Source organism: Marmota marmota, unplaced genomic scaffold (assembly GCF_001458135.2).
Source record: "Marmota marmota marmota unplaced genomic scaffold, marMar, whole genome shotgun sequence".
Taxonomy (NCBI): Eukaryota; Metazoa; Chordata; class Mammalia; order Rodentia; family Sciuridae; genus Marmota; species Marmota marmota.
The window spans coordinates 701507-717240 of NW_026000327.1; the positions used below are offsets into that span (position 1 = coordinate 701507).

Consider the following 15734-nt stretch of genomic DNA (forward strand, 5'->3'; position numbering starts at 1 on the left):
ACAAGGGTCTGTTGTCAGAAAATTGAGTCTTCTAACAGGGGCTAAATTTACTTGCACACAGGTATCAATGATATTATGCCTATGTGTATGTGTCGTATGTATTTATATGTTCCATTCACATGAATGATGACGGCCAATGAGCAAAAGAAATGTAACCATGCGGCTGTATATATATAAAACTTTAAGGTGAATTTAGATCCCTGACTTATCTTCCTAAGAATAAAAAACGCTATGGCCGAAAAGAGCCTTAGAAATACTTTAATCCAAGTTTCTTGTTTTGTGGAAGAAGAAACTGAGGGTCAGAAAGCTCAAGCAATTTGCAAGTTCTGCCAAGGCAAGCTGAGCCACACTCAGGCTCCAAGTCTGTCAGCCGAGTTGGTGGTCTCTGTACTACCCCCCATCCCCAAAGTGAAGTTCCTTCTCCCTGTAATGTCAGCACACTGGGTAAGGAATGAGAAAGCTAATAAAACAATAGCTTTGGTATCTTGTATCCATTCTTTATTCAAGCCATGATTACCCCTATGACCTTTTCTCATGAGTTAGCAGGAACCACCTGATTGAAAATGAGCCACCCTGCACCCAGAGCTCTCCATAGCCGGCTGAGAGAATCCAATCCCCAGAAGCAACCCCCAGTTTGCTTCATCATAAATGAACTTGGTACCCACATTCTAAGACCCAAGATATACACGTGAAAGGCACTATGAACATCATTTAAAAAGGACTTTGCAAAGATTTGCAGTAATCATTAAGTAACTCTTGGATCTCTTCAGATATCCAGGGATGGCTACAAGTCTCCTGCTCTAGGAGTATGTATGTATATACGAATTAAATGTAGTCAAAAGCCATGCAAACATATTTCCAAAGGTCACATAAATTACTACTGTTCCCAAAGTCCAAAATCCAAAGCAGATTTTGGAGGAGTAGCCAGCCCATGCAAAACAACAGCAGTTAGCACACATTTACTAGGGCCATTCGTCACTTAAGCTGGGCAACAGAAGCCACCTGCCACCTAATGGTTAACACACACGTAGGACTATTCCTAGCACCCTTAGAAAAAGAATGCTTTTGTGTGTGCCTGTATGAATGAGAATTCCCTTGCAAAGTTTTTCCTTAATGTATGTATGTCACAGAGAAAGTATAAATTTTTTCCACTACATAAAACAAAGTATACATATGTCCCTTTTCCTGCGACCAATGCAATACGTTCCTGCAACAAAATCATCTAAAATACTTGTAGAACATGCCTCAAAGGTTCTATTTTTCAAGGAAAATATACAATCATTCATCAAATCTGTGACAAATCTTCAATTTTTCTTATGAACATGTTAAAATATTATTTTTCATTCATTCATTTTATAAATCTTAAGATAGTCCATAGGCAGCAGGCTGTTTGTAAATGCTACCTCATAGGTTTCTGAAAACCTCTCTTCAAGCTCCTTTTCCTTTTTTACCTCTCCACTCGCACAATCACTAAACATGCATTTCAAAATGACATCTACTCCCACGCGTGAGTAGATGCAGATGCAGACAGAGTGTGCGCATGTGTGTGTACATACATATCTATGCAGCAATTTCCCTGTGAAAATGGCATCCCCTTCCACACACAAAAGCTCCTGTCAGAGCAGTAAAGGCAATTCAACCACTAGAAATACAGCCCCAAATAACAATGTGTTTCTTTTGTCACAACACAAAAGGCAAAATAAACCAAAAAAACCACCCAGTCCTTGTACAGAAACAGCCTTAAAGAAATGGCATGCTTCTCCATTGTCACAATCACACCAAAGAGCAAAGTGCAAGAGCTGGAAAATGCTAAGAATTAATAGTGATCCCATTTACTCCATGTAAATTTTTTCGCTGCCATCAGCCCGCACCTTGTGGATGTCTCCACAGAGCATTTCTCATGAACAAACATGCACACCTCCTTTCACCGCTTTTTCCCCCTTCATTAGGATGTGGCTGACTCACCATTTTCTTTCAATGTCCACACTCAATGCCTCAGGAGTGAGAATGCTTGGTTCTTACTGCTATTAAAAAAGAAATGGTAAGGCAGACAGGTCTTCATATGATGCTGGCACCTTCGAGCCAGCCCCCTTGGGTCACCCATCTGCAGAACTCACACGGAGCAAAGGTCCCACATACCAAGGGCTTCTGGTCCCATCAGTGGGGACAACGGTGCTGTGGCTTCCAGTTCCAATATGTGTTTAGCCAACTGTGAAAACCAAAGCTGCAAAAAAACTACATGTATCCACAGGCTTACATGCAGCACAGCAAACATGCCTGCTCACACACGTGCCCGTTTGCAGAACTCCAGCTAGAATCTGCACCCTGATTTGCATTATTTCTCATCTTCAGAAGGAACAATAAACAATAAGAATGTTTACAGATCTTGCCAGATCTTACGCACGCCATTGTGAGCTGACAAACAACCTGCCCTTCAAGACAGCAGAACAAAAGAGCCACTGGGAACTACAAGCCCCTAACAAATAGCATGAGCATTTTTAAACCAGCCCCCTCTGGAGTGAGATGCCCCACGCTGTAGTCCCTCACCTGCTCCTTGTGCTTGCTGCCGTGGATCGGAGCTCACACAGTCTGTGAAGACAGCAACCTGCTTCGGGGACCCGCAGACCGCCTCTGCCACCGCAGCCCTGGCATCTCACTGCTGACAGCACCGAAGAGCCTCAAAGCCATGCTGGCAACAGCTGCGGCGTCAGCCCGCTGCTTTATGATGGACAAGTTCACGCAGGCTCTGGCAACTCGCACCTCCACCACTGAGCAACTTCTGGCCTCCGGGAATGTTCCCCACACTTCAAGGCTTAAGCCCCAAAAGGTTTTTCCTTTTAAACCCCAAAAGACTTGAAGGGTCTCTCTTTTTATATTTAAAACAGGAGAAATACAGAAAAGCCTACTGCAAATTAACCAAACTATGTTATGTGCATGTCCAAGTATGTCACAAACCCTATTATTACGTATAATTATAATGCACCAATAATTTTTTTAAAAAGAAAAGTCTATAGTACTAATATCATGCAGGTAGTTTTAAATATTTTAGTAGTCTTGATAATCATACAACACGTATAATACGTGGTTCACCTCCAGAACTATAATGAAGTTAAAGACCACACTCAGTAGACCACTTCACATCTATGGATATTCTTGAGTTGATTACACACTCATTAGGAATGTAATCCATCAACCAATCAACCAAGTGTTCCGGAAGTTTGACTGTGGGCTAGGCACTCAGGGAAGAAGACAAAGCAGTCATGCTGACCCCGACTCACCCAATTCATCACTTCACAATGATCTGTATTTAAAGTCCCTGTGCCCCACCTCCACTCCTAGCATGGCCCAAGACCTCAGTGCCACAGGCCCCCATGCGGGAAGCAGCTGCCCCACTGCTGCTCCTAAGAGCCCTTTCCCACTCAGAGAGTCTCTACCTTCCAAGTCCTGAGCTCAGCCATCAGGATGGACTTTCGGGTGCTCTTTCTGAAGGCATGGGGAATTATATTCCACCTTCTTGAGGGTGGAGTTTCTACAGAAATTGTGTGATATTTCTCTGCATGACAGATTTGTTTATTTTCCATGTATTAATTCATTCAATCAATTCTGTGTGTACTATGGGCTCATGGATTCACTTTATACATTATGTTATACTCACTACCACTTTATTTTGTTGCTTAAGTTGTTCCAGCTTTGGTCACTGTTGGCTTGTGTGTCCCTTTGGCATACCCTGTTGTGGTGCTTGGGTTTATTTGCATGTGTTTGAGCATGTCCTTCCTTTCTGGCTCCACAGACTGCTGACGGGTGGGCTCATGCTCTCTATTCTCTGCCCCAGCCCTGGAGGCAGCTCTGGTCCTTTCTATGGGACACCAAACTCTGGGGTTGGCTATGTAAGAATGGTTTCAGGGGAGGGGGTGTAGTACTGGGGATTGAACCCAGGAGCACTCTATCACTGAGCTGTACTCCCAGTCCTTTTTATTTTTTGAGACAGGATCTTGTTAACTTGCTCAAGCTGTCCTAGAACTTGTGACCCTCTTTAGTAGCCTCTTGAGTACCTGGGATTACATGCACGCACCACCACACCTGACTAGGAATGCATTCTTAAAAGAGATCCCCTAAGAATCATTTCTAAAGAGAAGGCACTTTTACAATATCCATGTTTATAATTTAGGGTGTCCATATATCCACGTTTCTTAGAGTGAGACCTAATAATCTAGGCTTACAAGGTGCTCAGATCTTTTCAGAGACTGTGTAGTATTAATACCATTAAGACATTCAGCCAGGCATATTGGCACACCCTGATAATTTCAGCTACTTGGGAGCCTGAGGTAGGAGGATTCCAAGTTTGAGACTAGCCTGGGAAACTTAGCCAAAACCTGGTTCAAGACAAAATTATAAATAAATAGATAGCCCAGGTGCGGTGGCACATGCCTGTAATCCCAGTGGCTTGGGAGACTGAGGCAGGAGGATCATGAGTTCAAAGCTAGTCTCAGCAAAAGTGAGGTGCTAAGCAACTCAGTAAGACCCTGTCTCTAAATACAAAGTAGGGCTGGGGATGTGGCTCAGTGATCAAGTGCCCCTGAGTTCAACCCCCAGTACCCAATAAATAAATAAATAAATGGACTTTAAAATCATAAATCTTTGCAATAAACCACATAAAAATGTGCTTTTAAAAAGAAAAATTCCCCCCAAAGGAACCAAGTTACCACCTAGCACCTCCACATTCCAAAATAACTGGCCCTCCTCACTTCTCCAACAGTCTTAGTGAAGCCTTGTACCTCACCTTTTCAAGTCATTTCCCATGAACGAGCAGCAAGCCTGGCCCTTGTGGTCCAAGGACAATGTTCCCTAACCCATCTATGCTGACACAAACACGGCAGAACATCCCAAAGGAACCTGCACTGACAGCTCCATGCATTCTCATGCTGCAAACACACAAAACCTCCTGTACTTGGGTAGATGAAGCAAACTTCCCCAAATTAAACCACCACACCAGAGGCTAGGAAAAGGAAAATGATGAGAAATGGATATCATGCTGTGAAGCCTCTTTGAAAACATCCATACACACTTCTATACACACTAGAAGCACACTCATTAGGACCATCTCTTCTGCCCCTGGACTAAATTCCCCATGACTGACAAACCTTTGCCGTGCAGGGACATGGCCAGATAGGAAATATATTCAGCTCTGGGCACCTTATCTGTTGCAAGAACTCAGCCCTGCTGATACAGTGAGAAAGCAGTCACAGCAGTCTGTGAGCAAGTGGGCTGCATGCCAATAAATCTGTATTTACAAAAAGAAGCAATTGGCCAAGTTCGGCCTGTGGGCCATAGGCTGCCGACCCTTGGCTGAACCAAAGGTTGCACAAGCCTTTCTTCTGTTGCATCATCTGCATACCTGCTTCCCCAGAACTCAAAATCAGGGTGTTGAAAGATGTTTTCCCATAATTTTCTAGGCAAAGGAGAAAGTCGTTTGGCTTCCACATTCACCTCTTCTTCTAAGTGAATCGCACCCAGATCCTTGAACCTTGTATGGTCCCACAGCATTCCACTGGATGCCCCCCAAAGATTTGGGTGTGCCATATGAGAGAGAGGATCATTAACATCATAAACCGTGAGACCCAACCTCCTCCTGATTTTGAAGGTGGTCCAAGGTGGAGATGCAGCCTGGGATTTGCTTACTAGAGGGGAAACAGAAGAGAACCTGGAGGGAGAGTACAGCGAGAGCAGAGGGAGAGGACCCCACATGAGAACCAGCTTGAGAAGACACACTGCCGCTTGGAGATGTTCTATCTAAAGACCTAGAACTCTGCTCTCCCCAAGTTCCTAACGCGGGCCTCGTGAGAGATAAAGCAATATGTAAAAGGGAACCAGGAGGCAGGATGACTCAGAGATCCAGACGGACCTGAAGGCAGGTGGCCAGGCGAGTTCCACAAGCCCAAAACCACGTCTCTGACTCACAAAGTTTAGATGTTTCGCTCATCTTGGTTCCTGCATTAGGAAAGCTGGGTAGAAAACTGGGAACGTGAAGAGAAAGACCTTGTGACTGTTGGGTATACGTGACAGTGTGGATACTGTGCCCAGCTGAGGGACAGTGAACGGAGGCTGAAATCCTGCCAAGTTCCTCTTAGCAGGCTGACAAGGAAGACAACCAAGGCTTGAAATGGCTGCTTCCACACCAAAAGGATGGCGCTAGAAGTCACATCAGGAATATGCATTTCTGAGAGCCCAAACATCCATCATCTGTATCCTTTACAAAGGTTGTCACCCTCTGAATGAGTCACTTAATGCACAGACTCATTTTAAGGTAAAAAAGAGCTTTTTGTGTGGATTCCCCATATTGAGGTTTTTTTTATTATTTTTAAAAATATTTTTAGTTGTAGATGGACACAATACCTTTATTTACTTACTTATTTTTATGTGGTGCTGAGGGTGGAACCCAGTGCTTCACACGTGCTAGGCAAGTGCTCTACTGCTGAGCTACAGCCCCAGCCCAAGATTTTTTTAAAATTTTTTTTTTAGTTATAGATGGACACAATGTCTTTATTTTGTTTATTTATTTTTATGTGGTGCTGAGTCCCTCACACTGTGAGGCAAGCGCTCTGCCACTGAACCACCACCCTAGCCCCAAGATTTTTTTTAATTGAGATAAAATTCACCCTTGGAATACGCAGACTGTATTCGTTTTTAGGATGTTCACCGAGTGATGCACCTATCACTACTACCTAATTCCAGAACATTTCTACCAATCCAAAAGAAATCTCAATCTCATTAACAGTCTCCACACCCCCGCTCCCCATCCTTAGCCCCTGGCTAATCCTCTTCGTGGATTTGCCTATTCCAGTTTATATAAATGGAATCATGTGCTATATGGCTTTGAATATTTTTATTAAATTGTTAAATGTCTAAATAAAATCTGTTTTATACTCCTTTTTAATGGCTATTAGACTACAACCATAAAACTAATTTGCAAGATATATGCAAACAAAATAATAAAGCCAGTGTTCACAGGACTTGCTCAAAGTGTTATATTTGAGAAAAGCTGAGCTCAATGTTCTTTCAGGCGACCATTTTGTCACCATCCACAAATCACTCCTTTTCCTTCTCCTGGATTCTTACAGGGCTGGAGGTCATAGTGAGCTCTGTGGGAGGGAAACAGGCTCAGTGTGGCCTCAGGGAACCCAGACTTAGCACAGGCTTGTGGCTCTAATGTCCTCCTGGAGGATTCCCTTGGGTTTGAGGCGGCTTAAAAAGGACTTGGACATATCTGAATGCAGTTTCTATTTATGGTGAGGACAAGGTGATTCAAAGAACTCTCTTCTAGTCGGGTGTGGTGGTGTATGCCTATAATACCAGCGACTCAGGAGGCTGAGGCAGGAAGATCACAAGTTGGAAGCCAACCTCGGCAACTTTGCGAAGCCCTAGGCAACTTAGTGAGAACTTGTTTCAAAATGAAAAATACAGGGGCTGGGGATGTGGCTCAAGCGGTAGCGTCCTCGCCTGGCATGCGCGGAGCGCTGGGTTTAATGTTTTCTTGGCTTTCCTACTATTCAAATAGTAGTGAAATCCTTCAAAATGGAATGGAACCACATAAAAATTAAAAAAAAAATAAAGATGTTGTGTCCACCGAAAACTAAAAAATAAATATTAAAAAATTCTTTTTTTTTTTTAAAAAGAAAGATACAAAAGGGCTGGGGGATGTGGCTCCGTGGTTAGCACCCCCAGGTTCAATCCCTGGTAAAACACACACACACACACACACACACACACCAAAACAAAACAAAGCAAAACAAAAAAAACCCTTCATTTCACATATGTAGAACCTTCAGAAAATGTGTACTTTCTGAGATTAACTGCAAGAATCTAACAACCACTTAAGACACTGAGTCTGTAAGATTCTTTCAACATTAAAATTAAATATATTTTAGGAGGGACTGTGACATGAGTACAGGGTTTTTTGCTCAGGGGTGATGAGAATGTTCCAGACCCAGAGAGTGTGGATGTACAAGCCTGTGATGGTCTTGTGAGAGAACTCAACCTCAGTGAGCCTTCAATTCTCTAACAATATCCACCAGATAATGCTGGTTTCTCATATACAAAATCTAGCACACACAGAAAGCAGCCAAGGAAAAATCCACTGCAATTAAGCTCCTGTGCCCACACTCAAAAGAAAGAGGCTGCCTGGATTTGCAGCCTGTTTCCCAGAGCTCCTAAAATCAAACGATGCTGAAGGATGCCTAGGTGGCAGGAAGCATAGAAGGAATGGGTCAACTGAGCCAGGATCCTCCCTGGTCATCAGGTGTGGCCTCTATAGCCCTTCACCTTGCTTATCTCTGCAAGGCAGACTTTCAGTCTTTCTCTGCTTCTAAAACATCTACGTTATACCATGGCTCATTCATGTTATTATCCTGGCCATTCTTGCTATAATGCCCTCTTGTTTTAGGTACTAAGGACTGAACACAGGGATGCTCTACCACTGAGCTACATCCCCAGTCAATTTTGTTTTTTATTTTAAGACAGGATCTCACAAAGTTGCTGAGGCTGACCTTAAACTTGTGATCCTCCTGCCTTAGCCTCCCAGTTGCTGGCATGACAGGTGTACACCACCACACCTGGTGCTATCATGCCCTCTTAAAGGCTGCACCTTCTGCAGGAGTGGGACCACATGGCCAATATTCACAATCCAGGGATGAGGGTTACTTATAATGCTAACACTGGGTAATCCTGCAGGTCCAATGAAGGAGTTCACTACTATTTAAATAGTAGGAAAGCCAAGAAAACATCTATGAGGGCAGTGGATATAGCTTAACAGAAGGGCACCTGCCTGGCATGCATGAGGCCCTGGGTTCAGTCCCCAGGACCATAAATATAAATAATAAATAAGTAAAAATAATAATTAAAAAAAATCTTTGAAATAGGATGCCACAGAGGGTCCTAATCAAGAAACAGGAACCTGATTTCACAATTTTGTTCTAGAATTAAAACAAAAGCACCTAAGTTAAACACTGAGCCATGAGAGGCCACAAGAATTAAAAGGCAAAGATGATCCCAAGAATAGTGAGTGATGGCTTTGCCAATGACTTTGCCAATATGAATAATAGACACTAACATATATAGTATTTAAATTCCTACAGCCTCACAAGTGGGTGCCTGTACTACCTCGGCCCCACCGGGTGGGGCACTCAACCAGAACACAGGAAAGATAGGAGTGAGCTGGAAGAACCTATAGGAGGTGATGGATATAGGTGGGTTTCTGGAGAAAGGCAAAAACTCAATTACAGGCAAACTCAACCATGGTCAACTGAAGAGAATGAAAGCAAGCAGTCAACAAAGAAAAGAGACCAGAGTAGCTTCCTATATATACCAGAAGGAGCTCCTCCATCCAGGAAGAGGCCATAGTAGACTCCAGGCAACTTTCCTGGCTATAAGGGGAGCTCTTGTGTAGTCACCAGAGGCAGGGCACTGGGGAAGGAAGGGGCATCTGTCCCCAGGGCTGTGGATTCTCTTGGGAGAGCAACCACCAGCCCACAGCCCCGAAGTCACTCGAAAGCTAAAGTAAACTACACAATTTAGGTTCCCTATGTCAATGAGACTTTTTCCCCCATGCAGTACTGAGGCTTAAACCCAGGGTCTCACAAATATTAGGCAAGTGCTGCACCAAACCCTCAGCACAGCTTTCTATGTCAGAACCCAATCAGAAAGCCGAGGTCACAATCAGAAATGCTGCTTGTAGAAGACTCTGCTTCCCTGCCCCACTTAGATATCAGAGTTAAATCATCATCTGTAGTTTCTTCCCATTTCCCTCAGCACTGGCACTGCATGCAGCTCATGATTCTTTCCCTACCTTTGCATGCCTCCTCTTCCACATGGAGTTTGGTGGGCCTCACTTTTCTCCTCCCTGACCCCAGACCCCGCAGCCCTCAGACTGTGGTCCTACAAACTCTTCCTTCCAAATAATGAGGAGTCACAAGAGCAAATCAACAAGTAAACAAAACAGTGGCCACTAGTCCTGGATCCAGATCTCTTAAGTCCAGATGAGCATAAATAAAAGGGGAAAATGTAGTTCTAAATTAAGGCAGAAAAACAAACCCACTAGTCTCACGCTACGCCTTCTTTCTATGGATACTGCCAATCATTTCAGGGATGACGGCGTCCTGCTCGCAAATGCTCTCTGCACAAAAAGAACACACCTGCTCAGGGGACTTCATTGCGTGGGACTGAAGCTCTGTGTGATGCTGCTCTGCCCGGAAAAAATGCCGAGCTTGAGTTTCGCCTTGTTATCCCAACCCATCCAGGACAGGCTGCATAATCACCTAGCAAAGTAGTTCAGAATGGAAAGCTTCAATTGCCCCTTAGCTAACTGAAGGCCAGCAATAGCAAATGTCTGTCCTGAAGCATAAAACATGGGGTAGAGCTTGGATGATAAAGCTGTTACTTATTTTGAATTCTACTTAGAGCTGGTTGTATAAATGAACAATCGGTCTTCCCATTAATCACCTCTCAAGGAAAACATCCAAGAAGATAACCCTCAGGGTTTAGTTTATGAATTTTATGTTAAAGCAAAGTTTTTCCCCTAAAGACCTCTATTTCACACGTACTCAGTTTTTTAACTATATTGGGATTTAGGAGATACACTCTTATTCTTCCCCTCTCCTTCCATCTGTACCAACAAAATGCAAGCCTGGGGTTAATGCCAGCCTGTTAGCACTTGGCAGTGGCTCCCTTAGGCGGAGGCGGAAGTGGCTGAAAGAAGTCAGGGAAGAGGGATTCTGCCAGCCCACAGCCTAGGAGCCACCCCCAGCTCAGCTTCATTTTCCAGAGCTTCCCAGAATACAATGCTCATGAAAGATGTTCCAATTTGAGAAGCAATAGTCAAAAAAAAAGTATTGCATCTTTGTTCTCTTACAGGGTATCAATCCAGAAAATACGTTCATCTTTTGAGATGTTTATGTCTTCTTGATTCTAAATCAAGAGCACAAAGATAAGTAAAAGCCTGTTATACTTAACTGGCATGTAGACTACAATCTTAGTAAAACTTCAGCAAACAAAATATGCCACCGGGGGTGGTTATTCACAATGATCAGGAACTAACTCAAGGAGAATCAATTTATCTACCACTCATACATCCACCAACCCATTCTTCCAATCATCTATCTGCCCATTCACTTATACACCCCAACTATCCAGCCAGCCAGCCACACCTATCCATGTACCCATCTATTCATCCACCCATCCACTCACTCTTCCAAATATCCAACCACTAATTTCCTATCCATCCACCCACCCACATACCTATCTGTTCACCCATCCACCCTTCTATCCATTCAATCACTCATTTTCCACCCATTCATCCATCTATCCACATACTCTTGTTCATCCACCCACCCACCCTTCTATCCATCCAACACCCATTTTCCCATCTATACATACATACATACATATACCCATCCATTTATCCACCCACCTATCCTTCCAACTATAAGCCCACTTATCCATCCATCCATCCATCCATCCATGCATACGTGTAACTATCCATTCATTCACCCACCCACCTGAGGAATGTCCATCCATCTGTTCACTCATCCATGTGTCCCTTAACCAGTCCACTCATCCAACCAACCATTTATTTATTTATTTAGCACCCAATCTGTGTAGGAACTGTGTGATATACAGGGTACTGAAAAATGAAAAAGTAAAATCCTGGTCTTCCAGGAGCTATCAGTTTGGTCCAGCAAGAGTGAAGAGGCAGCTCCCAGAAAACAGGAGAAGAGTGTGGCAGATACATCCAAATAGGATATTTGCCATCCTCCCCAAGCCATCCCAGTCTGCAGAGGATGCTATTGTTCACAATGCAACAGGCACCCACTTTGAAAGTTAACACTGAATAATTACAGAACCAGAAGGGGTGTGTATTTCTAAGGTTGTAGTTACACACTGCTGTAAAGCCCTTCACACAGGTTTTGCCAAATCCCCATTTCCATTCATTTAAAATGTTTCCCCGTCAGTTCTAAATGTGAAACCTCATCAGCTCAATGATGAAATGATCGAGAGAGCTTAGAACAAAGCAACTGAATTTTTTAATATGAAGTCATAAGGGAGCCAGGCACAGTGGTGCCTGCCTGTAATCCCAACAGCTCATAGGCTGAGGCAGGAGCATCATGAGTTCAAAGCCAGCCTCTGCAACAGCGAGGCACTAAGCAACTCAAGGAGAACCCGTCTTTAAATAAAATACAATATAGGATGGGGATGTGGCTCGGTGGTCAAGTGCCCCTGAGTTCAATCCCCGGTAAACCACTCTCACACACACATATACGCACAAAAAGACATAAGGGAGAAGCAGGGACATCTCTTCAAGTGTTACAGGCCAAATTGTGACTCCTTTCTAAATTAGTATGTTGAAGCCATAACCCCACAAATCTCAAACTACAACATTTTGGAGGGAGAATCTTTAAAGAGATGATTAAAATAAAATGAAGTCATTAGGGTAGGTCCTAATCCAATCTGTCTCATGTTTTTTTTTTTTGTTGTTGTTTTTTTTATGAAGAGGAGATTAGCACACACACAGACGAAAGATCACATGAGGACACAGAAGAGTCTACAAGCCAAGGAGAGGTCTCTGGAGGAACACAGTGCATCTTAATAGCAGCCTGCCAGCCTCCAGAACTGTGAAAGGATCAATGCAACAGCCCTAGGGAATACACACACCCTGTCTTGGAGGGAAGGCCAGTGGCAGGGTGTGGCCCTTTGCAAGAAGCAGACCCTGCTGGGGTCTGAGCTTGAGGACCTGGTACAAAACCTCAGAAAGCTGTTGTGGAAAGACCAGGCAGATGAGATCTGTGAGGCAGGTCATTAGGGTCAGCTGGGGTAAGTGAAATCCACTAGATCTGCTCCCTTGGGTCCAGTCACTACAGTAATCTGCCCAAACGCCACAGAACTCTCTCCTCTGACTTCTGATGCACCATAGAAAGTTTAAAAGATTTATAATTACAGGTCACCCCTTCAGTTGCAAATATTTGTGACATTCTTTCCCTCCTACACTGGGAGGTTCTATAGGATCCTGAACCTCACAAAAGATGTTATCTCCATTTGACTTGGATGAACGCCAGCAACTACAAATAATTCCTAACATCGTTCTTCATGTTATTCCCAACAGAAGGCAACAAAAACCATTTTTTATTTGCATCAGTTATCAAGTTAGTAATTTATTCATTATAAAAGCATGTTTTACTTTAAACTTGTGCACATTATTAGGTATCCTTATATCTTCACATAATAGACTTTATTTCTATTATTATAAACTTTATTTCTATAATTTTCACACTTACCTTTTCTTTCTTTTTTTTTTTTTTTAATTGAGCTAGGCATGCTCTATTACCAAGCTATACCCCCAGCCCTTTTTTATTTTTCAGATCAAGTCTCACTAAAATGCCCAGATTGGCCTCAAACTTGCCACCCTCCTGTCTTGGCCTCTTGGGTTACTGGGATTATAGGTGTATATTACAACGCCAGCTTCACATTTAATTTTTCAAGCATATTCTTTCTTGCTGATCCTTCAGAAAATTAAACAGTCCGTGGGAAAAGCTGAAAATGACTTTTTAATAGTCATATTTTAGAATTTCATTGGGACTTGCTGCTCTTAAAAGCACACACACACACAACAATTCTGAAAATTGCTGGGTTTGTAGCTCAAAAGCAGGCGGCTTCTGGAACTAATTTCTTCAGAGTGTTTATGTAGTCTGCTGGAAGACACAGCTATGATTTTAAAAAAGCACATGGCCCCTCCTTTCTTCCTCCTGACCCTCTCAGTATGGATAGTGCTACTTTTGCACACAAATAGTATGCACATTATCTCTGTTAGCAGTGACAGTCTCTATGCACAGGAGTAGAGCTATGCCCCAACCACCATGCGTGTCCTCTGCACAGTTTACATGCTCATGGCATGGAGCAGAGAGCAGGAGCAGAGAAAGAACCATGTGTGCAGAGGTAGCTGCCAGCCCCTGCCAGCCATGCACTGCACAGCTGGCCCCACAACTGCAGAGGCGCCTGGAAGCCAGCTTTGCAAACAGACCACAGCTGGCATATGGCACGTGACTCACTCAGAAGCCACAGTAATAAAGCTGTAATTGTGCTTCTCAGACACTGCTAAGTTCTGTAGGTGGATTATTCACCAGCTTCTCTTACCCTGGGTTCATTTTAGCCACGCAGACTGATCTGTAATTGCAGGGGCTTCCTACACAGGCATACACTCAGTATCAATCCTGTTGCCTCAGAGTCACATAAGTATTGGATCCTTTTGTATAAAGTTAATAGCATTCAGTTTCAAGCCAAATGAAATAAAATCCCAACACACAGGCTCTTGAAAGTAAACATCTAAACTGGCTATTTCTGCAAAGGAACCTGAGCGTTGGGGCCAGCATTTAATTTGAACATTGCACCAATCAAACAAGATTCCCAAGACAACAGAAAAATCCTCTCAGATCTCCATCCGTGTACTTATTTCCATGTGTCCATCAGCCCTTATAAAGCAAGGTTACACCATATCCTCTGCAAAGATGCACACTCTCCTCTCCTACCCTCTTCATGCAGAAAAGTCAGGATTATGGTATATATTTAATCCAAATCCCATCCTCCCACAACTAAACAGCTGTCTGTGCAACTGCCTAAAATCATGGAGGCAACACTAGCACCCTGCTGCCACCAACTGACTTGACTTCTATTTTCAATCTCAAAATTAACTCATTAAATCAGTCCAATTTAGGAAGGCTTGCCTTACTCCTTTCTGAATGAGAATCCTTAGATACAACTGCAATTGCATCTGAGACCTTGGCCCACAAACACAGCTGTGTGTGGATGGATGGTGAAAGCATCCCTTTCAGCCGTAGCCTTCTGTACAAAGCACTTAGTTTCAAGTATGCTAAACTGGACTTATTACATATTGTTCCCATAAAGCATCTCACTACACAGAAAACACAGCGTGTATTTTAAGAACAAAAATGCCACCATGGCAATGCTTCTTTGGGCAGGGCTAGGGGGCACATGGGCTCTGCTCAGAACTCCAGGGTATCATGGGCGTCAGAAATCATGCTTGGTTAGCAGTTACTTTGGGTTTGGGAAAAACTACCCAGCTGGACATGTCAGCCCAGCATTCACCATCCATTTAAAAAAAAAAAAAAAAAAAACCGTCCCCAAGTCATCTTTTTAGCAACCCCAAATCTAAATTTCACCTACCGTACAGCGGACTGTCCCTCCTCGGCAGAGACTGTGGAGGGAACTGCTTCTTGATGCCCACTCGGCTCCTCCGACTGCCTTCGCGGCTTGACAGCCACTTCCTGCAAAGGCAGCACATGAGACGACCAGTCACCAGGCTGCTCTCCTAAGACATCTCATCTGTTATTAGGAAACCCCTCATTTGTGGGTTCGCCCTGCACGCCTGTCCCACAACGCCAGTGACGCTGCCTGTTGCCTCGGACTGAGACCCAGCCACGGAACATGCCCATTCAGCTCTACAAAGCGTTTCATTGAGATGACTGACCTAAGACCCCAGCATCCACTTCTGGACAGGAAATAGAACTCCTACATGAAGCCTGCGAAACCATGTGACACACTGGTCAAAAGAAATCAAACAAAAGACAGCTGGTCACAAGTCACCGTGGACTTGTCCTAGGACTTGTTGGAAGCCGGAATTCTTCACTCTTGACTGAGCAAGCACAGAATTCCCAGAGGTCACTCTAACAGCC

The 15734-nt window shown here is 43.7% G+C and overlaps 1 protein-coding gene across 2 annotated transcripts in view; it reads right to left on the reverse strand.

Moving 5' to 3' along the window:
* Shroom2 (shroom family member 2) overlaps positions 1 to 15734 on the reverse strand; it is a 130246-nt gene that overhangs the window by 32160 nt on the left and 82352 nt on the right. For both annotated transcript variants that reach the window (XM_015505231.2, XM_015505230.2), the window contains exon 6: positions 15226 to 15326. In XM_015505231.2, the coding sequence (XP_015360717.1) occupies positions 15226 to 15326 (101 nt within the window). The remainder of the gene's footprint in view (positions 1 to 15225; positions 15327 to 15734) is intronic.